Here is a 25,152-nt window from a genome sequence, read left to right as displayed (position 1 = left end):
CCCCCCGTCCCGACCCTCCCCACCCCAAGACAGACACAGTTGCACAAGCACCCATGTTACTAGTTTTGCCTGTCAGCAGCCAGAGGTGCAGGGCCCCAGAACCTCCCTGAACCTAATCTCCTCAACAGCTGGCAGGCTTCATGGCCGCAACAGGGGCTACCATCCCTGCAGCTTTCATCCTGCTGCACCTTAACACACAAAGTGTCACCCATGTCATGAGTTTTGCTTGTCCACAGCTTGATGTGCAGTTTCCCCCAAATCCCTGCACTTATCTTCTTGAAACTTGGCAGGCTTCATGGCTGTGGCCACCACCACTGCAGTTTTCAGCTCGCTGCGCCTTAACACGCACAGGGTCACCTATGTCACGAGTTTTGCCTGTCAGCAGCTTGAGGTGCAGCTCCCCCAAGCCCCTGCACTGATCTTCTTGAAACTTGGCAGAGTTTGTGGCCGTAGCATAGGCTACCACCCCTGCAGTTTTCACCTCCCTATGTTGTAACACCTAGACGTGACATGAGTTTTGCTTTCAAGAATTTGGGGTGCAGTTCCCCCCAAACGCCTGCACTGATCTTCTTGAAACCTGGCACGCGTCATGCTCTCAGCAGAGGCTACAACCCTGCAGATTTCATCCAATCAGACAAAAAACAACAAAGTTATAGCTATTTAATTGATTCCCCATTATACCCTATAGCTGGATCTCCAAAGTGGCTCCAAAGCTTTTCCAAAGCGCTTCGGAAGCTCCAAACCACTTCAGAAAGCCTAACAAAGCCAGCGCTTTGATCCAGATATGCTGCTTTGGAAGCCGAAGCATCCAAAGGTTCTCCGGATCTGAAGCATGGTCTGAAGCCTCGCACAGCCCTAGTATTCATGCTTCACATGTGCAAAGTGTTTTGCTTCAAGTACTATAACAGTCCTGAGAATCTTAGACCCCTACTGAGAGGTCACATAGGAAATTAATGACAGGTGGCATGGTTTTGTGTGGTGCTGGATATCTTCAAGCTTAGGTTAGATATTAGGAAAATTTTTCTCATTACAAGGGTAGTAAAACACTGGAACAAGTAACCCAGACAGGTGGTGGAATCTCCATCCTTGGAAGTTTTTAAGTCCCGGCTAGACAGAGCTGTGGCTGGGATGGTCTAGTTGAGGACAGTCCTGCTTTGAGCAGCGGGTTTGACTACATGACCTCCTGAGGTCCCTTCCAACCCTAATTTTCTATGATTCTATGATTCAGTACCCATTGATATGGGCACTAAGCACCCAGGATGGAATGGAAGCTAGATATAGGAATAGCATACAAAACTGTCAGTTTCCATGTCACAACCAGCAGACAATATTCTTTCCCTGCTCCTGGACAGGACATATTGTACTTTCATAGTTGAGTCACATGCTATATGAAATTAAGCGTATTAGATGTTGGCATTTTATAAAGGAAGTTTCAGAAACAAAGTGAGGACAGGACTATGCCTTTCTGAATATCTTATCCTTGGTGTTCATGATGTACCAGGTGACTTGTGGTGAAAATATCCCTATGTCTATATCTACGGCAAAATCAAATCCCAAGTGCTCTCAGTGCTATTTCTATAATAATTCTAAAGTTCTATATTGAAATAAAGGTTAGTACTGACATGACATTGTTAACTGTGGTAGCAGGAAAATCAGTGACCCAAAGCAGTTCCTTCTACTCCCATGTTCCCATGTATCTATAGAAACACATGATGTTAAGAAAAGTCTTTTTCTTGTCTTACAGCTGCAATGCATATGTCTTGGTACCACCAAATGAAACTAGAAGAAATAAGTTACAGAGAAGTAAGTGCATTATCTACTGAACTCCCTTATATTTTTATTTATTTATTTCACAAAATTCAGCATTTTTCTGGGGGGCTTCATGGCCTTTCCAGTCTTTATACCTCCCTTACATTACTTTCAGATGGGCAGCTATCATGATATACCTACCTGCCACAGTATAAAAGCCACTCTCCATCAACATGCAGGCTTTTCTTAGAACTAATTTTGCATTTGACCAAAAAAATACAGAAACATCATTCAACTATTGAATGATGTTCTTTTGGTAAAAGTAATGCGGTGACTGTTCAAATTAAATTCCATAACATACCTTTGGTTGATGATCCTCTTCAGGTTCATCTCTCCCACATGGATGTCTTGCATCTAGATTGGAGGATTCAATTTTGAACCTTGTTTAGCCATAATGGGTTAATTTTTTCTCAGATGTCACCCTAAACCTCATGTACATAATGCATGTTTATATGGTTAAAATGTTCTCTTAGAAAAGTTCATACCTGTTCAAATATGGCTGTAGTGCTTCCAGAAGGTGTATATTTGCATACACAATGTATATCCACTTAGAAAATGTGTACAGCAAATTCTTACCAGTATCTTCTCCATTACTGTTTAAGATTCTTTCAGTGCACTGACTGATTTTGAGCAACACAGAACATCCACAACTTCCATGGAGCTTCTGTAGGAGCTGTAGGCACTTGCTGCCTTACCAAATCAAGTCTACCAGTTTTAGCAAGGGTATCTTATTCTTTATCAGCTGAAATGCACCAACCACTTAAAGAACCGTGGTTGCCTTTTTACTGAAAGTTTTGCATGAAGAAAATCTCAGATGAATTAGAAGCTAGAACTTCTGCACAGAATCCAGCAATGAAAAACTGCTTACACAGTCTTTAATAATAAGCTTAGCAACACAAGTAATTGCAATAAAACTTCATAAACAAATGTAACTGAAGAGTGATGTTGGAGTATACAGGAATACATGGAGTAAACATTCTTCTAGATGGCAACATGGGGTATCCTTGGATTAGAAAAGTTTGTGTTGTTTGGCTTCAACTAAAAGACTTAATAGAAGTGACTAAACACAATAATACATATAAAATATGCACAGGAAGAAATAAAAGTACACTAAGAAGTTTTATTTAACAGCAGTGAAAACAAAAGAGTAACTATGCACTGTAATTCCACACTGATAATCTTCATATTAGCCCAGAACTACCATAGCTGCATACTATAGATTAGCAGTGTGCAAGTTTGAAATACATTTAAACTTGGAATATATTTAAAGTTTAATTTCATGGCTTTTAAAAGACTCTTAAGAGTTAGTGGATGATCATGGGTTTGGGCTAAGGTGTTTAAATTCCCTTCCTTCAATTTTGTAGGGTTGTATGAGGGGTTGTGGGTATGGGGGTCTGCATGTATGGCAGTGTGAGGGGCATGTGGGTGCATGTGTATGGTGGGGTGGTAAGTGGGACTCACCCTATGAATACACACACACACTCACACTCTCTCTCTCTCCATCCCTCACTGCACACACACACACAGAGTCTCTTCCTCCCTCATTGCTCTCTCTGTCTCTCTGTCCCCTTTCCTCATTGCAGAGACACATGTATGCACACACACATGCACGCACACATGCACACACACCCATACCCTCCCACTCTTGGCCTTGGGGTACCCATGTGGTCCCTATGCTCTCACAGTCTGGAGATGCAGCTGGGGGCCACATGTTGCTGGAGTGCCCAGCTGGCATGCAGGGAAGCAATGAAAGCTGTGGCAGGCACAAACTTCCAGTTGTAGGGGGGTGAGTATGGGAGGGGCCTGGGGGTGGGGTGGAGCAGGGCCCCAGGCTCGGCTTGCTGATGAGTCCTGCCAGCTTCCCCTGGGTCCTACTGCTCTTGGATCCTGTTATCTTTGACAGACAGCCAGGAGCAGATAAATATAAATTTTCTAAATTTTTTGGGACCCCTTGGGCCAGATAGAATGGCCTGGTGGGCCAGTTATGGCTCGTGGGCCATATTTTGCCCACCCCTGTCTTAGAGGAACCTAAATACTGTGCTAAATTGTGCTCATGTTACCGTAGCTTGTATAAGCTTTACTGCAAAGGGAAATGACCAAGGGTGCAGACCAAAGCAACAATCTTTTTCCATGATCTGGCCACAGAAATAAGTTTGTAACTGTGACCAAGTACAAGTGCATGACTGCAAACAGCTTTAAAATGGCCAATAGGGTGAAAATCTGAACTCTCATTGCATGAAGTATCAGATAAAGATATTTCAAAATGCAGCATCCTCTGTAACTTGCATCTCTAGAGCTCCCAACTTGTCAATGTTTTCAGAATCAGAGGGGAAAAAGGGAGGGGAGGGAGTTCAGTTTGGGGTTTTTCATCACCTTCTGGAGGGTGGGCAGGTATATTGGAGTCTCCTCAAGGTGAGAGGGCTCCAATTCACCCACCCCATCCTTCAGCACTGGCTGGGGAGCCCCAAGAATGAACTCTCTCCTATTCTGAAAAGAGCGAGCACTGGCAGGGAGCCCAGGTGTTGCTATGGGAACCTGGCTGCGGGCTCCCAGCCTGCGGCTAGATTCCCCCTCCCCTCCCTGGAACCAACAGTGAACTTCTGTTTGGTTTGGATTAACAGTGCAACTCAGACCGCTTTGCAGAAATTGTTCTGAGTTACATCTGGGAGCTGCACTTCTGTCCACACCCCAAGTTGCAGAACTGCCACAACACAGATCTCTATTCTCCCGTCTGCTTCTGATTTGTACCCCTTCAGAAAGGTAGTGAAGCAAACTATACACCAGTCTGCCATGCTATGGGGTGTGCATTCACTTTTTATCCATAAAGCTAGCTTCAGTATGGATTTGGTTTCTCATGATACTCCCACAGTCAGTAGCATAACATAGGGTGGGGGGGGAGGGGCGTGGAGGGGGTCAGGGCACCAGCTCAGGCACCAGCTGGGGAGGTGGTGGGCAGCCAGCTGCAGAGGTGGTGGGCAGGGCAGGCAGGGTGGGTAGACCAGTAGCATTAGCATCCAGGGACTTTTTTAGGTCCCTGGAGGAGATTAAGACACTGCTGCCTTCAGCAACTCCTTTCCTCCAGTGTTCAGTGACACTCTCCGCTCGACAAACTAACAAACTTTGCTAGTTATGCCTCTGCCCACCACTTATGAACTAAGCAGAACAGGAAGAAATATGAATGATCAATGAAGGGTGGCATGTGACTTGTGTGTTCTTTGCATGTATTTATGTCCAGAGTAAGTAAATTTCCTATTTAAACTTACCTTTGGATAGTGATGCTAGTCAGTGCATCATAACTGCCCATTTAAACCATTTTAATGCGGTTTGAACTTGAAGACTTTCATCAAAAAAAGCTGCTCAGTAGTTGATATCTGTTTTGGACTGGTTAACTTCTGGTCAAACCATTAGTGTATGTTAACCATGTTTCTGCCCTGGGTATTAAATGTTTTACACTTTTTAGAAGTATCCTACATTCTGTAGGCAAGGCCCACTATTTCTTTCTCTTTTTCAGTTGCTAAGAAAGAACTGGAAGATCTGGAGAGGTGGAAGGAACAGCACAGGTCAGGACCAATTAATTTGACACCACAGAGATTGGGTAAGACTACAGATATGAACTAAAGTGGTGGATTACAAAAATAAACAAGAATTATCTTGTGCTCTGCTTTTTAAGATGTGCTGTAGGTTAATATCACTAAAGAGATATTATATATACTTAGTGGGTTAACAAGCTGGACTATACAGAGGTTCATCAAGTACAAAGGTTTAATTTTCTCATTTGTAAAATCTCTTCTGAGCCTTGCAGGAACTCTTATTTTCAAAAAATACAAATGAAAAGCAACTGTGTTTATGTCTTATGACTTCCAAATGCCAGATTCTGTCAGCTTGTCCTTGAGGCAGGAATATGAAACAAGCTTATTTGTAAAAAAAACTAACTTATTTGGCTTTAAAAATATTTGAGGAAGCCATTTGTTTTTGGTTCTTGGTGAGTCACATGAGGGAAGCCTATGTTTAAAAGAATGTTAAAGGTGTCAAAGAATGTTAAAGGTGACTCCTGGTATAGAGATTATAGTATGTGAGGAGGTTGACCATATGAAGTGCCATACTGGGTCACACCAACAGTCCTTCTAGCTCACTATCCTGTCTCTAACAGTGGAGGAAGTGGATAAGCAGTGATCAACAACCAGTGGATCTTGATAGAACAGTGGTCACCAACCAGTGGATCTTGATCCACTGGTAGATCTCGGAGTCTCTTGTGGTAGATCTTGGAGCCTCTTGGAGTTGATTTGAAGCTGGGTGGGGGGCTGAGTTCCCACATGCATGCATGTGTGCACCCCAGCCCAGCAGGTCAGTCTGTGGGGAAGGGAAGGGGAGGGGGCTAGATCAAGGCCCCCACGGTGAGGGACAGTGCCACAGAGGCAGGAACAGGCATAAGTTGAGTGGGGCCCCGGCCTGGTGGGACTTACTTGCTTGGGAGGTATGCCCTCAAATACTTTTTTCTCCCTCTGCCTTGATCTGTGCCCCCTCCTTTCCTCCCCACAGACTTAATTTCTGGGTGGGGTGGGGGGAGGGGGAGAAGTGGTGGCAGCGCATAATAGATCTTGGGTTGCTTTAAATGCCAAAGGTGATCTCCTACTTAAAATGGTTAGAGACCACTGCCATAGAGGAAGAGTACTAAACCAGATCTCTCTGGAGTGATCTATCTCTTATTCAATACCCTCCCTAGCATCCACCATTATTGGTTTAGTAATCAGAGGAAACATCTCTAACCATTCTGTTCAATAGCCATGAATAGATTTATCCATTATGAATTTATCCTGTCCCTTTTTGAACTGTCTGTGCTATCTGCCTCTACCACCTCCTGTGGCAATGAATTCCACAAGTTAAATAAGCATTGCATAAATAAGTACGTTAGCATGTTAGTTTTCAACCTGTCTCCTATTAATTTTAGTGGGTGGCCCCTAGTTCAAGTATTATGAGATTTGGTGAACAACAGTTTCCTGTTCACTTGGTTCACACTCTTCATGACTCTGTCATTCTAGACCTCCCCCATGAGCCTTCTCCTTGACAAACTAAAGAGTTGTAACCTTTTTAGACTCCTGGAATGGCAATTGCTCCATGCCTCTGATCATTTTGGTTGCTCTTTTTTAATTCTTTCACAACCTAACCTTCTTTATGGAATATTTTTACAACACTCGCCTAAATGGAAAATATCACATGAAACTGGAATAGAATCTTTCAGAATTGGAAAACTGGATAAAAATAAAATAGAGGGGTGAGGAAGGGAATGAACAGTAAAATGGACTGTGGAGTTTGGAAAAAAATACCACTCATCTAATAGCTAACTCTAGTAACCCAAGGTTGAATTAATACAAAAGATGAAAGTATGGTGGTAGAAAGGGACATTAGGGAAATACCTATTGTCCTTCTAGCCTGGTCTGGTACTTACCAGCTCGCAATGCCAATGACAGCTGAGGATTAGTGAGAAATACATATTATATTCAACGTCTTAAAAGGCAAAAAACTCTAGCTCTAAATTTACTGAAACTGAAGAGGCTTAAGGGTAGGAGAGAATACAAGCGGTATCATTACTGTGACAACTGTAGGTGCTTGTTGAATGAAAATTCTTTGAATGCATCCTTCTGTGAGAGTGAATTATTTTCAAGAGACCGTACCATATCCAAATCACTGGAGAGTTCTCTAAGCTGAAGTTCTATAACATTTGTGCCTATACTTTGAATAAATATTGTGAGAATTTCAAATCAGCAATATTTGTGTGACTGGCAGAAATCCAATCTTTTCAGGTACTAGGTAATTTCAGGTACCGTAGAGAGATGATAAGAACAAATAATTGAAGTTCCATCCTTACCCTTAGATAATGGAACTCTAAGCAATAAATAGAGCAGGTGTACAAAGAACAAATTGTGCCTGACAAACTCGATTGCTTTTTTGATCAAATTACATAAAGCAAATGCACAAATCATAATATATTTTGACATTAATAAAACATTTTGATATAATGTTCCACAGAATCTTATTTGAAAAATTAATTCAAGCTGGTTTGGGTCTGAGCATTGTGGAGTGGATTGAAAACTGGTTGAAAGGTTGTAAGCAAACTGTAATGATGAACAGTAATATATTGAGATGTGGCTGATGTCCAGTAGAATGTTTGCCTTGGAGATTGACGATACACATGGTTTTATTTAACATAAAGAACTGGGAGCAAGTGTAAATTTGTATATAACACTACAACGCAAGGTGTTAGTGACGTCAAGTGACGTCAAGGAGGGAAGAGGAAAAACATAAGCCCCGCTTAACACTGTTTTACTTAGCGCTATTTCACTATAACACTCATTTAAAATTGATACCTGATTTCACTTACCACTCAGCAAGTTTCGTTATAACACTCGCAGTCGCCATCTTGGGTCATTAAGAACAATTGCGGTCACCATCTTGGGTCGTCAAATACTTTTGGTTTTGCTTAACGCTTGTTTCACTTAATGCTCTGTTTTTCAGTAACCAATTAAGAGCACTAAGCGGGGGTTGCCTGTACAAAAGGCTCAATAGAAGCTAGAAATATGGTTAGAGAATAGCAAAATGTTCAGTGTGAGGAAAAAACTGTTTATGTAGGTCATTCATGTGACAACTACTTTTCACATGCAATAAATATGTTGGCTTGTGTACTTTTGATTCCCTCAAATTCCTATGTATGAAAGTATCGCCATAGACTAAGGCCATTGCTGGCAGGGTTATTAACACTTTTGTCCAAGAGAGTAAGGTGCCAACATTCTTAAATCTGCAATTGTCCAGCCTCTAGTCAAGAAACAGTCTCTTGACATTGACTACCTAGGCAACTACCATCCTGTTTCCAAGCTCCCTTTTTAGAGGAAGGTCTTTGAATGGGTGGTTTTCTGACAGCTCCAGATACATCTGGATGTGACAGGATTCCTGGTCACTTGTCAGGTTGGTTTTCATTCTGAGTAAAGCACAGTCTGAACTTGCGGGCTTGGAGATGAACAAAGGAAGCTGTGCCCAAGATAGTGGTCACCATTGGGCACCATTGAGCAGCCATTGATAGAGTTCACCATTGCCAGGGATACATCAGGATGTAGGCGACAGTCACAATCTAGAAGGTCAGAAGCGGGCAAGATAAGGGAAGCAAGGGTCCCAATTAGTTAGTGGTGCAGGAACAGGTGTGTCAAGAGGGTGAAGACTGTAGGTAGTCAACCTGGATAGATCCACAAGTCAAAGGGCATAAAGAATATGAAGCAGGGATCCAGACCACAGTCACTAGCAGGGAGTATAGAGCAGGCAGCTATACCTGGACTGAACTGGGATGTAGATGATAGCCAAACTAGGTCACAAACTAGGAGATGGGTGTCAAACAAGGGTCTAGACTGGGGTCTTGAGCACAAAGAGTCAAGGACACAGCAAGGCAGTCTGGAACACAAAGGCTCAAGGCTAGAGTCTGGAACAAACAGTCAGTCGGCAGGGACCAGGGTGAAGCCAGGAAGCAGGATCCAGTGCACAGGAAACCAGGAACAAATCAGCAGGACCTAGGACACTTGGAACAAAGAAGCAGGACCTAAAGAAGGTGGGACCTAAGTAGGACCTAAGCAGGACCTAAGGAAACTAGAAACTGGGAAATTAAGAACATTGAATCAGTAGGCCAAGGCTAAACAGAGAGGAACCTGTCCTGTATCTTCCTGTAGCGTCCAAGGCACTGAAAGAGCTACAGTGCATAAACAGGCAGCCACATCCATGCAAGCAAGGAGCCAGCTGGGGACAATTTAGTCTGATTGCTGCTCTGACTCCTGAAAACCATGACAGGCTGATAAAGCTTTTATGTGACTTGGCAAGTGCTCCTTGTCCCTCCTGGGATCCTTCCTGTAGAATTCCCCGTGGCTCCATCTTGTCACCTCTTTTGTTCAATGTGTATATGAATATCCTGGGTGAGAAAATCCAGAGATTTGGAGTGAGGTCTCATCAGTATGCTGATGACACCTAATTATATCACTCTCTTTCGTCTACCCCGGGCCCAACTTTCTTGGTCTTTTCCCAAAGCCTGATTGCAGTTGGCAACTGAAAGTGGGTAAACCAACTGAAACTGAATCCAGACAAGACAGAGGTGGTAGTGCTGGTGGGCACACTGCTTGGCTTGTAGGGAGATGGGGGAGGAGGCATGGGAGCAAGGATGGGGGTTTGGGACATCTATCATTGATAGAATTCAGCCTCCCCTTCTGACTCAAGTTTGCAGCCTTGGTGTGCTCATGGATGTTCTGTTGCACCTATAATTTCAGATGGTGGCAGTGGCTAGGAGTGTCTTTCCTTTGGGACTTGGAACTGGCCATCATCATCAATGCTTTTGTAACCTTGAGTCTAGACTACTGCACTGTGCTCTATTTGGGGCAGCCCTTGATGACCTCTTGGAAGCTGGAGCTGGTGCAGAATGTAGCGGCCCACCTTCATATGGGGATAGGTCTGTAGGAGCACATAACTTCAGTGGTTCAGAGTCTGCAGTGACTCCCAATAGATTTCAGGTGGCTGGTTTTGACTAAAAGGACCTAAACAGCTTGGGCCCTATGGGACCAACCCCGCCCTTGTGCTCCATCAAAATCACTAAGATCTGCTAAGAGCAACCTTCCACTACAGTGGGGACCAACCTTTTTGGCTACTGTACCAATCTCATCCCTTTGCCCTGTTCTTTCTTCATTGCCTTAGCTGAGAAGTACTCCCTGCCGGGGAGGGGTATAATTCCCCCTGCCAGATCTGCTGTGTGCTAAGTAAACAAAGCAGCTGTGCCACATGTGCCATAGGTTTGCTATCCCTGTACTTCTAGTACCATCAGTGCCCCAAGCTTGCTTGACAAAATCACATGGGAGATGTTTCTCATTAGTTACTCCTCAGATTTAGAATTCCCTCCCCTTTGAGACCCCAACACTGGGGCCTGGACCTCACTGGAAGACTTTCCCATTTGAGCAAGCCAAGCTGGGATATTGCTTAAGGAGCTTTTATTTCACACTGTATTCTTTTCTTCTGTCTGTCTTTTATTGTAAGCCACCTTGAGTTTTTGCTGGGAATTGAACGCATTTATATCTCCTTCTAGTTTCAGAGACTTAGGATCTCTACCCATACTAGAGGGGTAATGGTTGTGTTAGTGTTTTACAGGGAACTACTTCTGGAATACTGCATGAAGGCCTGAATACCTCTGTGTAACAGGGTGCGTCTAGACGAGATGCTTACTGTGTAGCAGCTCATTACTACTGCACAGTAGTAACTCATGCCTGGCATGAACAGTGATGTACTGCACAGTAGTAACGAACTACTCCACAGTAAGCATTACCAGGCAACTGTGCCCAGGATGCTACTGTGCAGTAATGTCGGTTACTGCTCAGTCATTTAGTACTTGATTATGCAAGTACTAAATGACTGAGCAGTAACAACTGTGCAGTGGCCATCTCATGTAGACATGCCCATAGAAAAGAAGGAATTCAGAGAAGAGCAACAGATGATTATGGGATTACAATCCATATATACTTAGCGTGTCTAAACAGGAACTAGGGGAGAAAAGTTTGCTTTTCCTAAATGGAGGACTCGATAGGGAAAAGAAGAATTGAGAACAATTGGATTAAATCAGTTATTTTGCTTCTCCCATAGTATGGCAGGAGTAAAGTTCTATTGGGTTCCTTCTGATCTGTGCCCTGTCCTCAAAGCTTTTCAGAGCCTGAGACTGGATATTAGTACTGAAAAGCCCAGACCTCTGGAAACAACTCCTGCTTCTACTGAGCTGTATGAGGGTAGCTTGACTGGACTTTTGATTGCATTTCATAATAGAGATGTTTCTCCTTTGTTAACAAGGAGAGAACTGTTTTGTATTAAATAATTTGCATGCCTTGTTAATGCTCACACAAAGCTAGTGAAAAATCTCAGTGACAAACTTCTTGATAAAATGGATGCTGTTTGACCAAGCTAATATATAACTTTGACTGAGCAAAAGGAAAACCTGGGCTGAACATCAGAAAACTAATCTAAAAGACAAGATCTTATTAGATGGTAGAATCATCACCCAAGTAAAATGATGAACTGTCAGAACTTGAGACATTTATCAGTAAAATGGATTATATAAGACCTGGGCTGGTAGAAGCAGTGCAAATGGTCAAAAAGACCTTTTAGCTATAAATTAATGTTACCCAGTTATAAATATGAAAATGGTCCTATTTTTGTATAATTTAAATTATTGTATTATGGTGTCTTTAATGATAGACCTTGTGAGTTTAAATGTTTCGTTTAACATATAAAATACAATTTATATTTTTAGGTGGAAGAATATCGGAGGCTGAAGTAAGACAAAAACAACAAATCAACCTCATGCAATCTAAATATCAGCAAAAGGTCAGGAAGAATGAATCTGATTTCAGTGTAATTCAGGAAAGACTGTTTCTTGTCACTGTTTCATTATGACTATAAAATGAATTCTCAGCTGTGTGACAAAAGAAAGGCATGAAACTTGAGAAGGGAGTCAAATGAAAGCTTGAAAACATAGAAAATGAGGAGTCTAGCCATAAATATGTAGTAAATCATATTGCAGATCATTTATAAGATGGTAACCAGGATAGTAATAATGCCATGTATATTGCACTCTTCTATATTTTTCAACATGCTGCATAAACATTAACGAACCGATCAATGTAACAACTGACTTTGAGGGATCAAGGTGTTATTCCCACTATAAAATATATAGACCTTTGTAAACTGTCATTCAACAGTATAGATTCTTGGGTAACTTACTGTTAGTTAACGGTAGAGCTATTATATAGTCCATGGCACTGTTGTCTAATTACAGCAAGATGCATGCAGTCAGTTTTTGTTTTTCTTTGTAATTTTCATCAGGACCAGGACTTAGGGCTGAAAGACATACATTATCAAAAAACAAGCTGTAATGCCATCTCTGTCAATGTTTTAATTCTATATAGCTTAAGAGAGAAGAATATGCACGAATCAAGAGAGAAGCTGAAGAAGCTGAAATCCAGAAAAAGAAAGCAATTCAAAGAGAAAAGGTAAGACTTTTGAATAACCAGAATAATTCCTTGGAACAGCAGTGCTTTACCTCAGTTAGTCCTATGGGAAAGATCCATGGCATTGCTCATACTTTTATACCAGATAAGATGAAAAACTGTATCTTCAAGTTTCAAATATGCTGTCAGATGAAATGTGGACTGACATTTGATGTTCTCATTTGCTTGCAAGCTTGCTATGTTTGTGGAAGGTAAGTAGATTGTGCTGGGTAGAGTGTTGTTGTCATGACTCTGATGTCATAACAAACTCAAACTTGCCTATTGATGAAAATCTGCAAATTTCCCAAGGTACAGCATTAAATTTTGGAACCTTACAGGTCAGCATCTTAAAATCTCAAAATGTTGGAATTGTCACTACAAGACAAATGAAGGACTACATGCGAAAACAGTTCATAGATTCATAGAACCATAGGCCATGTGTAGATGAAATGAGGGGCCCGTGTGCAAGACACTTTAAATTGGGCTTTTCCACCACTTTAATAGTCTCGGTGTTTGCATGCCTCAGCGGCATATTGAGCATTAATTCCAGCCACTGTAGGAAATTTGGTGGCATAATGTGCCTTAAATGACTTGGGGTGCAGCAAACTAAAACTTCTCTGAGGAGTTTTAGTTTGCTGCCTCTACAGCTGCAGAGTGAAGCACTGGGCTCCGTGCAGCTCCACGGCTCTGCAGGAAGCCCTGCAGGCAGCCTGGAAGGCAGGCTCTGCCCAAGAAAAGTGACAAGCCTGATCTCACCCCCACCACCCCCAACCCCGGAGCCTGCCTGCCTGCCTGAGCTGAGCAGGAGCCCGGTGCTTTCCTCTGTGGCTGCGGTGCCCCCCTGGGACCACCCAAGCTGGGTGCCTGTGGGTGGGTGCCACCTTGGGGGGGCGTTCACCACTGCTCCAGAGGGAAGCATCAGCCCCCCGCCCCTGCAGCCCAGGGACTGCTCCACTACAGAGAGGCAGGTAAGTAGGGTGTGTGCATAACACAGGGATTTAATTGGCTCTAAATTGCAGCAGCTTTTTAAAAAAAACACCGCTTCAATTTAGGCCCCCCATTTTATCTACATATGCCCATAGACATTAGGGGCTGGAAGGGACCTCACAAGTTGTCAAGAATCAAGGCCTGATTAAAGACCCTATAGATCAACCACCTGATTCCGTCATGGCATTTTATGTATGGATCACAACTAACACCACCACAACCTTGTTTAGGTGTTGTGAATACTAGCAACACAAATGATAAATGAAAGAGGGCCCCAGTATGCAAAAATAAAAAAGATACCCAAACAATGGGACGTCTACTGAACTGCTGCACTTCAGGATTCTTTTCTATGTGTCTTGATTACTTCTTTGTCAAAGGAAGTCATAAAGTGAAGTCCCAGAGTCAAAGAGAAACATAGGAATTGACCATTAGTGTTGCTTTTTAAGCTGCCATACAAAAGAAAAACGTGATTGGCTCCAACTTCTTTATTACTTGAGATGCAAACCTATATTGAAAATAACCTTCCATGTAAGGTGTGTAGAGTTGGAACCACTGTAGTTTATATATCTGTACATAGACATGGGGGGAAATGCTAAAAATAATACCAAGGTTGCAACTTAAAGCACTTCATTTTAACAAGTGCTGGAAGGTTGCTAATGCAATTTTAATTTGGCCCCTTTATGCATATTAGCTACTACTATATTTAACTACAAGTAAGGATGATGTTTTTCTCCATAGGGCCCCCACCCCATTCAGTGCACAAAATGTCCAGAGCTTGCTTAATGAGCATGTTGTTATCAATATGTGGAATGTGTGACCCTATGCCATATTTACTGCATGCTTGTCAAATTTTGTTCTGGAACACAACCATTAACTTCCTCATTAGCTTTTATTATTCCAGTTTCTGAGTTTCACAGATATTAATGAATCTATTTTCATACCACCCCTGTGAATTGAAGGGGTATAATTCTCCATTTTACAAACATTAAGTAATACTTAGAAACCACCTGTCAACAAGATTTTAGTTTAAGACATTGTCTTGCATCACTTAGGCATGCAGAAGCAGGGATAGAATCCAGTTTTCCAGGACAGTGTCCAACTCTCCAACACCTGAAACTATGCTTTCGTCTTGCCTCCCAGCCTCATTCATTTAACACTTCTCAACTTTGCAAAAAATAACATGTTGGTCATGCAGACAGTAGCCCCTTCAACTACATGACCCAGGTTCATCAAGACAGCAGGGTGGGAAAATGCTGAGATTGTGTAAGTATACTCCTTGAATTGCAATCTCATAATTCTCTGTTGCTTTTCTCTGAATTCCTTCTTTATTGTGTTATATAGAGGTACTGAAGACTCTACACCTCTTGTATGTCTCTATTATAATACAATATGGTTATACAGGCAATTCTTATTCTGGCACACTAACTTCTGAGTGCTTAACTTTACAACCTATTTTTTTGTGCAACTTGCTAGATTTTTAAAAAAGCAAACCTAGTACAAAGTTCATCATATAGCAATATAGTGATATCCCCAATACACTCAGTGATGATGGAATCATTAAAGCAAGTTAGAGGTTAAATTGCAGGAAGTTTCTAATTAATATATGCAAGCAAAAAAATTGCAAATGCTTATCATTTGGAATTTTTGGAGTGGATTTTTTTCAGAGAACACAAAAATGAACATTTCTGACAAAAAGCTACCCTCTGCAAAATGTAAAGTTTCTGCTACAGAGTGGGGCAGTAAGACTTTTCAAATAATAGATTGCTAAAAGTTAAAGATTGAGGCTTTGTGTTGGTGGGAGAGCTGGGGAACATTTTGAATCTGCTGTGCCATTTGGGCTGAAATTAAAAATGACCCCACACTTCCACCCTCCCAATTTAACCTTAGCTTCTGGTAGATATCTAGGTATCTAGCCTGGAAAATTTTGGCTAATTTTCCTGTTGCATCTGTGGTACTTCACTTAGATCCTTCTTTGGCCCTGGTGTGGAAGAAAGGCTGTAGCTTTCTCACTTGCCCATAACCTGTACATAGACTGAAACATTTGCTACCACCTGCTTTTTTCAAATGACTAAGTACTAAGGGAATTAAGAGATGAAATGACAACATTCAAATTATACTACAAATCAGGAGCTATTGGCTACTTATAAAAGATAAAACAGAACTGATGTTATTGCGTATGAAAAGTCTGGCTTGGAAATAGCAAATCCTCCTTTCAACCTACCTCTGTTTTCCTTCAATCATGAATAATTGGATTGTATACCTTGTTATATGGTAACAAGCTCTTGGTTTGCAGATCTTCAAAGTAGTTGTCCAGAACTTCTGCTGCATTTTTAGGATCCTAAGAACTTGCTTGCTGTGGAGGCTCCTGTGACTTGATCATCAAATAACATCTCTCCTAGCCACAACTGCTAGATTGTAAAGTGGTCATGTTACTATCATGCCCCTATACTATGAACCACAATGAGGACAGCTAAAGCTGCTCACCCTGGCTATACATAGCCTCTTGTTGCTGCTTTGTCTCACCTCCAACATCTAAAATGGTCATAGAGAGTGGATAGAATCAAGCCTCAGGCCTTTATAGCAGAGGCTCCCAAACTTTTTCTTATCATATACCCCTTCAATCTTATTTTAATCCCTTAAATGCCAATTATTATTATAATGAAAATTAAATTGGCTATTACATAATTTCTCCTGCATAACCCCCAAAGATGTCTTGCATACCTCCAGAGGTACATATACCACAATTTGGAAATCCCTGCTCTTGACTATATACTCAGTCTATCAGCTATTTCCTGAAACAGCTGTCAAACATACAGCTCATGGACCAAATCCATCCCATGTAGGTGGGTCATGTGGCCCTCAAGACTTTTTGTTGTGGCTGCCAGTAGCCAAGGAGAAGGTGTCATTATGGCTGCTGAAGTTGCAATGTAAGTGTAAACAGCACCCAGGAAACACTGCCACAGAATTCAGTGTTTTTTGATCAATGCTAGTAACTGAAATTGTGGCATTTTCCCTCTAGGTGCTGGATATCCTGACACTGGGTGCATCTACACATGCATTTACTTTGGAATAAGGGTTTTTGGGCAGGGATCTATACATGCAGGGATTAAGAAGCAGATTTACACCGTTCCCTGCAGCCCTGCAATGGGCACCTACCAACACTGGGGGGAGCTCCAGGCTCCCCCTGGGTGCTAGCTCCAGGCTCCCCCTGGGGGGCTGTCTCCTGCTGGGGCGGGGACAATGTCTCCCAGCCTGAGCCCTATAACTGTAGGGCTTAGTCTGGGAGATAAGGCTCTCCCAGCCTCGGCTCCTCAATTGCAATCCAGGAGCAGGGGGCTTGGAGCTCCTTTCTGCCCGGGCTGGGGAACATAGTCCCCACCCGGGATCCTTTGGTGAAGTCCTCCCTGGCAGCAGGCAGCTCCCAGGGGCAGGGAGCTATCTCCTGCTCCCTGGTGGGTGGCTGACTGGGAGCAGATTTTGCTTCTGGTCAGGCATCTACACGAGTGCTACAGTACTGTTACTAATCCCCAAGTAAATTTGCTACTTACATTTTAAGGTAGCAAATTAACTCAGGATTAGGGAGGTTTAACTGCGAAGTAAGTATGTGCATGTGTAGATGCACGTGCTTACTTCACAGTAAACTATGTTAGTGCGAAGTTGTGTCTCATGTAGGTGTGCCCACTGTGGCTCCAGCAACTGTGGCAACGGAGCTTGAGTAACTCTTTGGCTGTCAGCACTGATGCAGAGGTCCTGGCAGTCTTGGGGAAAAGTGCTGTGGGCCAGATTTGGAGGTCGGTTGTCTGGCCTGCGAAAAGTCCCGTAATCTGAATCCAGCTTGCCAACTCTTTTGAATTTGCCGCTCCTGTCCTAAAAGAATGAAGTCACCCTAAAACTTTGGATGCTACAGACTCCTTTGTCTTTTAATATAAGCATGTTACAGTTTCAGAGATTAATACTTGATTAGGACAGCCTCTGTATGAGGTCTGCCAAAAAGGGTAATACTGTACCTTCTCTTTCAGCATCACCCACATGATACCAACAAGAGTTCATTACCATATCCTCCACTTATTTCACACACACTGCTTGTCTATAGATTCTTCTTCTGAGATGCTTCTAGTCTTTGTGATGATAACATATGGCAGCTGAGCGAACTTTCATACTTTTTTATGGTTGGAGACAAGGCAGCAACTAGTTCAGAAGATAACATAAAAAGTGGGATCTCCTGACAATAGGAAATTCATAGAGGTACAATTGTGTGATAGAGATGAGCAATTATATGGAATAATCCTCCATGTAGAAACTAAAAACACTAATGATCAAAGGCTGCTTTGGAAATTCTTGCGTTAATTAGTTGTTTTTATATCCCACAGTAAACGTGTCTTAAATTGCCTTATACCATGAGTATAGACCCTGATCCCACAGCTGACTCTTGGGGCTTAGCCCTGCCTAGAACCCTGTAGAGCAGGGGTTCCCAAACCATGGCACACATACCCCTGGGGGTATGCAAGACATCTCTGGGAGGTACATGGGAGAAATTATATAAAGGAGGATTTAATTTTCATTATAATAATAATTCACATTTAAGAGGTCAAAATATAAAATGTATGCTATGCGGGCAGCTGGTAAATCTGGAAGGGGGTACACAATAAGAAAAAGGTTGTGAACCATTACTCTAGAGGTATGGACACTGACAGAGAACTGCCCACATGCAGTAACTCGTGATAGCTTTAAACAGCTGGCACTACAGTCTTGAAAGGTATTTGTGAACACTTACCAGCTCATGCACAGTTCCAGTCTTTAGTATGAGCGTGGATGAAAATGGGGAGGGAGGGCAAGAATTAATTATACTTTATTTGCCCATTAAATAGATATCATTTGCCCATGGCAACTGGACAAGTGGAATGTTTCAAGGCTGCTATAATTACAGTTATGACTAGAAAAGATATTGATGTAACAGTTCTGTTTTCCTACTCTTAAATTTTCTTGCCTTCAAATCCACAGTATATAAAATGTTTATAGTGGTGTAGACAGTAAAGTCTAAATAGCAGTTTCTTTTGAAAATGCAGTATCATGGCAAATATCTTAGCCATACAAATTTGTTTATTTACTAGAATTAAATTTATATTTATAAAGCAAGTGAAAACCTGTAAAGAGGCATCAAAGGAATCTCTAAAAAAACTGGAACTAATCTGTGTTTTTTGTAGCGACCTTGGAGCCAGCAGGGATTTTGATTGAAATAACATATTAACATACTGAATAACCAGTGTTGTTTAGTAGAAAAGATCTGCAGCACTCAACAAGGCCATCAAAAGGTGTTGATTTGGCTTTTTGCACCTGGCAACCTCAGTTTGGCTGCAAATAAATCACTCCTCAGAGCTGAAGAAAATTGAGGCGTAGGGATAGAGAGAGGGAAATAATGAAAGGAACAAGCTTTCCAATTCAGCAGAAATTTGACTGGTTCAGTAGGGCCAGGTTTTGGCCCTGATTATCTATGGAACAGCTTTTTTTTTGCTTTTTTTTTTTTGCAAATGATAGCTAATCCAGCCAGAAGCTAGATTGATTGCCTACTGCACCTGCAGAACATTAACTAGGTGCATGTCTTTGCCTGAAAAATCACAAGCCCTTTTTCCTGTTTGATGGGCATCCTTCTTTTGATCAAAGGCATTATTCATTCAATAAAAAATAAACCATATGACAGTTTGAAAGGAGATAATAGTTAGTCAGTTTTGTCAGCAGGGGTACTGAAACTTTCACAGCTGGAAAGCTACTTCTCCAACAAATGTGAACCGCAAAGATCTACAAAATAATATGTGATAGCTGTGTTGAGATGTACAACTCATTTAATTTGATATGTAAGGATGATGCCTCATAAATCAATGTTACTATTTATGGACACAGCCTCTGCATGGGATATTACTCAATTTCATCCTCTCTCTCCTATTAATGCAAAAAATAATCTTTATTCAGAGGTGGAAAGTAGAATCCACTCTCTCTTCTGATTTTGCCACTGGGAGGAAGTACAGGGTGTCCCTGTCTCTATCCCTCTTCAGGTTCTGATCAGGAGAAGGGAGCATCCCCATGGTCTTTCACAGAACCAGCTTCTTGTGCAGACAGTGTCCATGCTCAAATGTGTATTAGTCTAGGTGAGGAGTGATTCTCAGCCATGCTCATTGTGTTCTTAATCCAGATTGGGTGCAGTACTAATCAGATCATCAGATTCTGTTGTACGTGGAAAATTCAAAGCTGGTTGTTGAGCAGTAATGAGCTGTGTACATACCATCTTTTTTCTGTGTGATGATATCAGAACACTTGCTGAAATAAATTAGTGCAGACTCCCTGATATTAATGAAGGAGTCAATTTTATAACATGGGCTTGAATAGAGGTTACATGTTCAGTATGAAAGGAGGAAATAGGCAACTTGAGGCATCATTCTTAGCCTTTGCTAAGGAGTCCTGTAATTTCTGACAGTGCCTCAAAAACCAGCCTAGTGTTCTACCATGAAAGCTCTTCAAGGAAAACAAGAGGAGAAAACTGAGATATGAAAGCTTCCTAAGGTCAGACCTCAGTGCACTACATCCTGTATGTCTGATCTATTTTTCTAGCTTCTTCTGGCCCCTAGTCTTAAAGTCATTCCATTAGCACTTCAGCATCTAGTTCAAAATTAGCTAAGTGTAACAATGTAAAACAGTTGGAAGTAAAAAGGCAGTACATGACACAATGCTATTTGCACATAATCCACTTTTCATGGTAGGAACTCTTTTTTTAATGTAAAGAATAAAATGGAATTTTGTCAGATAAAACCATGTAGACACTGATTTTGTTGTGTTACTGGAATATTTTAGCTTGAGCAAGTTGTTTTAGTATTAGCTAAAGCCAGGCAATTTACAGATTTTCTTCATGCCTCTCTGCTAATGTGTTTCAACGTATGTGCCTTCATTACCACAGCTGTTTCGGTCCTAGCCCTATCTTTAAGGTAGTGCCAGTTTTTCATAGACATTTCATAGACATTAGGGCTGGAAGGGTCCTCGGAAGATCTTCAAGTCCAGCCCCCTGCCCCAGGGGCAGGAAATCAGCTGGGGTCATAGAATCCCAGCAAGATAAACACCCAAATGTCTCTTGAAGGCGTTCAAAGTAGGTGCTTGAACCACCTCTGGCGGCAGTCTATTTCAGACCTTGGGGGCTTGGACAGTAAAGAAGTTCTTCCTTATGTCCAGCCTGAAATGGTCATGGAGGAATTTGTGACTGTTCAACCTTGTCATCCCTTGGGGTGCTCTGGTGAACAGGCGTACTCCCAGATCCTGGTGAGCACCCCTGATAAACTTCTAGGCAGCCACCAGATCACCCCTGAGCCTGCGCTTTTCCAGGCTGAAGAGTCCCATAGCTCTCAGCCTCTCATCATAAGGTATGTTTTCCTGACCTCTGATCATGCACATGGCTCTCTTTTGAAGTGCTTTGGTAATGTTGATAGACACTAATGAGGGAAATGGGATAAGGTCCAATTCTTTTGTTTGTGTCCAAAGCAAGGATTTCAAGCCAAACTTAATGCACTAAGCAGGGGTCAATAAAACTTTATTAGAAAATATTTAAAATTTTGGTTATTTATATGTCTTTGTAGAGTTGGAGGAGAATATAGGATCCCAGTCTTGGTAGTTAGATGGGTGCATAGATGGTATATGTTGAAATGATCTAAAACATGAAGTTAGTCATGCAGCCTACATTAACCTAGGGCAAAGGGGTTAAGAAGTTCCAATGCCATGCTATGATAAGAAGAGAGGTAAGACCCAGCACATGGTAACCACACTGATACAGAGCTGTAATGCAGTGAGGTGATGGCTTCAGCATGCAGTGTACAATTTCTGTGGTGTTAGGAATTTAAAGGCATACACAGTTGTTGGGGGTGAGTGCAGGTCCATGGAGTGTGAGTGCAGGGAAGAAGGAGGTTCACTCCATCATTTTGCTCTTTCTTCTGGTGAGTGGTCTTTGCACTGGTACTGGCCTTGGACATGCTCGACATAAATTTTTATTTACCATTGAATAGTATAGGATACCATGAGACATCTCATCTATTTAATGTAGTGACTAGGTACTCTGCAGGCTCATTGTTCAGATTCCGTGCTCCAGATGCCCCGATGATCAGTGCCTTCACCGTTGCATCACATCTCTTCTCTGGTGGCCTGTATTTTGACTTTTTTCCAAGCACCATTCTGGATGGTGGAATAACTAGAGAATCCTTACTGCATTTTCCAGTAATCATTGATATTTCTTGCAGTGTGCATTTGTTGTATTTTGCAAAAAATATAATCCTATAATATAGAGAAAATTGTGGGAACAAAATTGTCTGTAGAGGGGACAAATATAGTTGTCTCTGATGGAGTTTCATCCAGTACTATGTATAAAGGTCCTGGCAGTGCTGGGGAGCTTTGGACTCACAGCTTTTCTGGTTGTAAAATTCATGTAGTGACAGTGGATCCATTATTGAAGGGGACTGTCAAGGGCTCCCTGTGGGAAGCCAAGGTGCCAGTTTCCTTGTTAATGAGAGTCAATATCACTATCATTCTGGTGATAGGTGGTATTTGAAGTTTCTCTGGCAATAACTAAATTTTATGGATTTCCTTCAATGGTCAGTCTATCTTAGTGCCAGATACAGCATGGAGACTAATGACTGTGTTGATGAAAGCAGGATCAATAGATAAAAATCTTGTGTCATATTGGTATAGTTCATATTAGCTGAGGTAATAGCCCCTCCATTTTAATTGTGAGGAAGGTGGAAGCAGGGTATCTGTCAAGGGTGTCTTCAGCTAGACAATTCACCTCCACTTTATGTAGAATTAATCAGAACTAAAATTTGCCAACCTTCAGATCTTGCTGCAAGGCCTGTCTTGGTTGAGGAAAAGGACAAATAACAGTTGGGTAAGACTGGTTGGGAAAACTGTTAAGATGGAGGCAGGGAGGGGAGTTTTCATTAATTTTGTTTTCACAAATACAACTGATAATTGTGTGTAAATACTCCTTCCCACCCCCACATCCCAGCCCTCAGAGCACTAGATGCATTTTTATAATGGAAGGCATCATAAATAACTCTGATGTGATTCAAAGAGTAGTTCCATTTTGTTTCTTCAGATCTCCTACTGAGTTACGTCCATGGGTTAGTTTCCTATTATTTAGCAATTTCACTGCTTCAAAAAGCATTTTATTATTGGCAGTTTTAGATTGCTACCTGGTGTAGGCTGAAGAAAGATTAATCTACTGCAATGGCTTGTTTCTACAACTTTTTCCAAATTGTCTTTCTCATTAGCCACCTTCTTTAAAACATAATTCAGCTCTGATTGGACTTCATTGCTTTATTAGCCAATGCACTTCCATCACTTTGAAGATTAGAAAATATATGTTGGGGAAAATGTAGCATCAGTGTGAAAAATTAATTGTAAAATACCAAACACTTACAAATATGACAGAATTAAAATCCAGGTTTGATGCTTTTGATATGTGCTTGGAATATGTGCTTTTTGACTGGTCATCACACTGGACTTACACAAAGCTGACACACTGAACAAAACTAGGCAGTACACCTTTTCACTGGAATTAAATTTGAACTGCATATTTCTTTTCTGCTGCTGCAAGGTTCTTTTATTGATTTTTATTTTAAAACTTTATACTGCTTGATTTTTACAGCTCTCCTCAGGCTGCTTCATACTAGAGACATTTCAATGCAGTATGCAATTTTAGATTGAAGGTCTACTATTAATTGTGGTGTATTGAATTTACTATGGGATTTGTGTGCCAAAATTTCAGTACACTTTTGCTTGGGGACAGTATGTGAGCTGCAATAAGAACATAGATGGAAGTTTAAGGCTACAGACAGATGTTCCCAAGATCTGCTCTTCAGTCACATGGCTTTAAACAGCATGATTGTAGGTTGGGTGCCAATTGTATTGTACAGACATTCGCAGGTATTGGGGGCCTGAGTGAAGACAGGTTGGGGGGAGAAGTAGGGGGTTCAGGGGCCTAGTGGGTCCACAAGGGGGGTTAGCAGGATCAGAGGGGTTGTCAGGTCTGGGGGAATGGGGAGGTTCATGGGTGGGGGAGTTAGAGAGCTAAAGATAGCTTAGTCAGAGTTGGTGGGGAAGGTAAGAAAAGTATAGTCTCAGGGCTGGGGTGAGTGGCTGGGCTTTTCAGCCCCAGACTGCACTGCATAAACATGTACACACTTTCCCAGAACCTAGTCTACAATTGCACAACTCACTTTAAGCTGCATGATTATAGATCAGGTCCCACATATACAAATGTTTGCCATTGCTGTGAGCCACATCTAAGTAAATTAGGGTCTGTGGGGGGTTTAGTGGGTCTGGGAGAAGGAAGAAGATGGCAAGTCTGTGAAGTGGGGAGAGTTGGCAGATCCATGGGTGGTGGGGTAGGAGGGGGACTGCCTGTCCGGGGCTGCTGTGGTATGCATGCTTGGGTTAGATCTGGCACAAGTTAGCCTGATCTACATAGTTCACCTCCTAGGTGAACTAAAGTTAGATGAGGCTGGCCATTTTTTGTCTGATCTAGCTTTCCCAAATCTCTAAACAGATCAGCACTTAGATTGACCTAAAAATATTTAGATTGATTTAAGTGTAAGGTCTGCGTGTGGGTGAACTAAGTTAGAAGGCCATTTTTTTTGCCTGATCTAACCTCCCAAAACTTGTGTACAAGTCAGCACTTAGGTTGATTTAACCTTCATTAGATCAATCCAAATGTGACAAGGGGCCATCTCAGGGCCAGGTCTCAACATCGGCCTGCCCACCTGTCAAGGGCAGTGTCGCAGAGCACCCCGGTGCTCTGCTCCTAGAGGAGAGAAACTGCCAGGTAGAGAGACAGAGCCCTGGCAGATCATAACGAGCCCAGCTGAGGGTTGCCAGGGTAACGAGCCCAGCTGCGGGTTGCTGGGGCAGCTAAGGGGAGCCAGCTGCCTATAGGAGGCAGGGCCTGGCCCTTATAAAGCCCAGGGCTGAGACCAGGCGGGCAGTTCCCTGCAAGGAGCCGGAGAGGCAGGAGCTCCCTCGGCCGAGATGTGGCAAGAGGCCTGACTTGCAAGTACAGCTCACTACATCCCTGAGAGGATGGGGCACTATGGTTTAGCCAGGAGGCTCTAGTTTATGTTCAGGCTTGCATATTACACTGGAGGCTTGGGTGAGGCTGTAGGGGTTGGAGGAGGCCTCATAGGGACCCCAGAGGTGTGGGGCCCCTGAGCGCAACCAGTGGGTTGCGGGCGGGGAACAGACCCCGGGTTGTATGCGGCGAGCCCCGAAGAGGGGGAGCGCC

General features: G+C 42.3%; 1 protein-coding gene across 1 annotated transcript in view; it reads left to right on the top strand.

Moving 5' to 3' along the window:
• The window catches only part of EPSTI1 (epithelial stromal interaction 1), a 103,462-nt gene that overhangs the window by 24,676 nt on the left and 53,634 nt on the right, over positions 1–25,152 (top strand). The window contains exons 2-5 of the mRNA XM_006017315.3: positions 1,745–1,803; positions 5,321–5,404; positions 12,125–12,198; positions 12,780–12,863. Of these exons, the coding sequence (XP_006017377.1) occupies positions 1,745–1,803; positions 5,321–5,404; positions 12,125–12,198; positions 12,780–12,863 (301 nt within the window). The remainder of the gene's footprint in view (positions 1–1,744; positions 1,804–5,320; positions 5,405–12,124; positions 12,199–12,779; positions 12,864–25,152) is intronic.

Source organism: Alligator sinensis, unplaced genomic scaffold (assembly GCF_000455745.1).
Source record: "Alligator sinensis unplaced genomic scaffold, ASM45574v1 scaffold59_1, whole genome shotgun sequence".
Taxonomy (NCBI): domain Eukaryota; kingdom Metazoa; phylum Chordata; order Crocodylia; family Alligatoridae; genus Alligator; species Alligator sinensis.
This window is presented reverse-complemented; position numbering and strand designations above follow the sequence as displayed.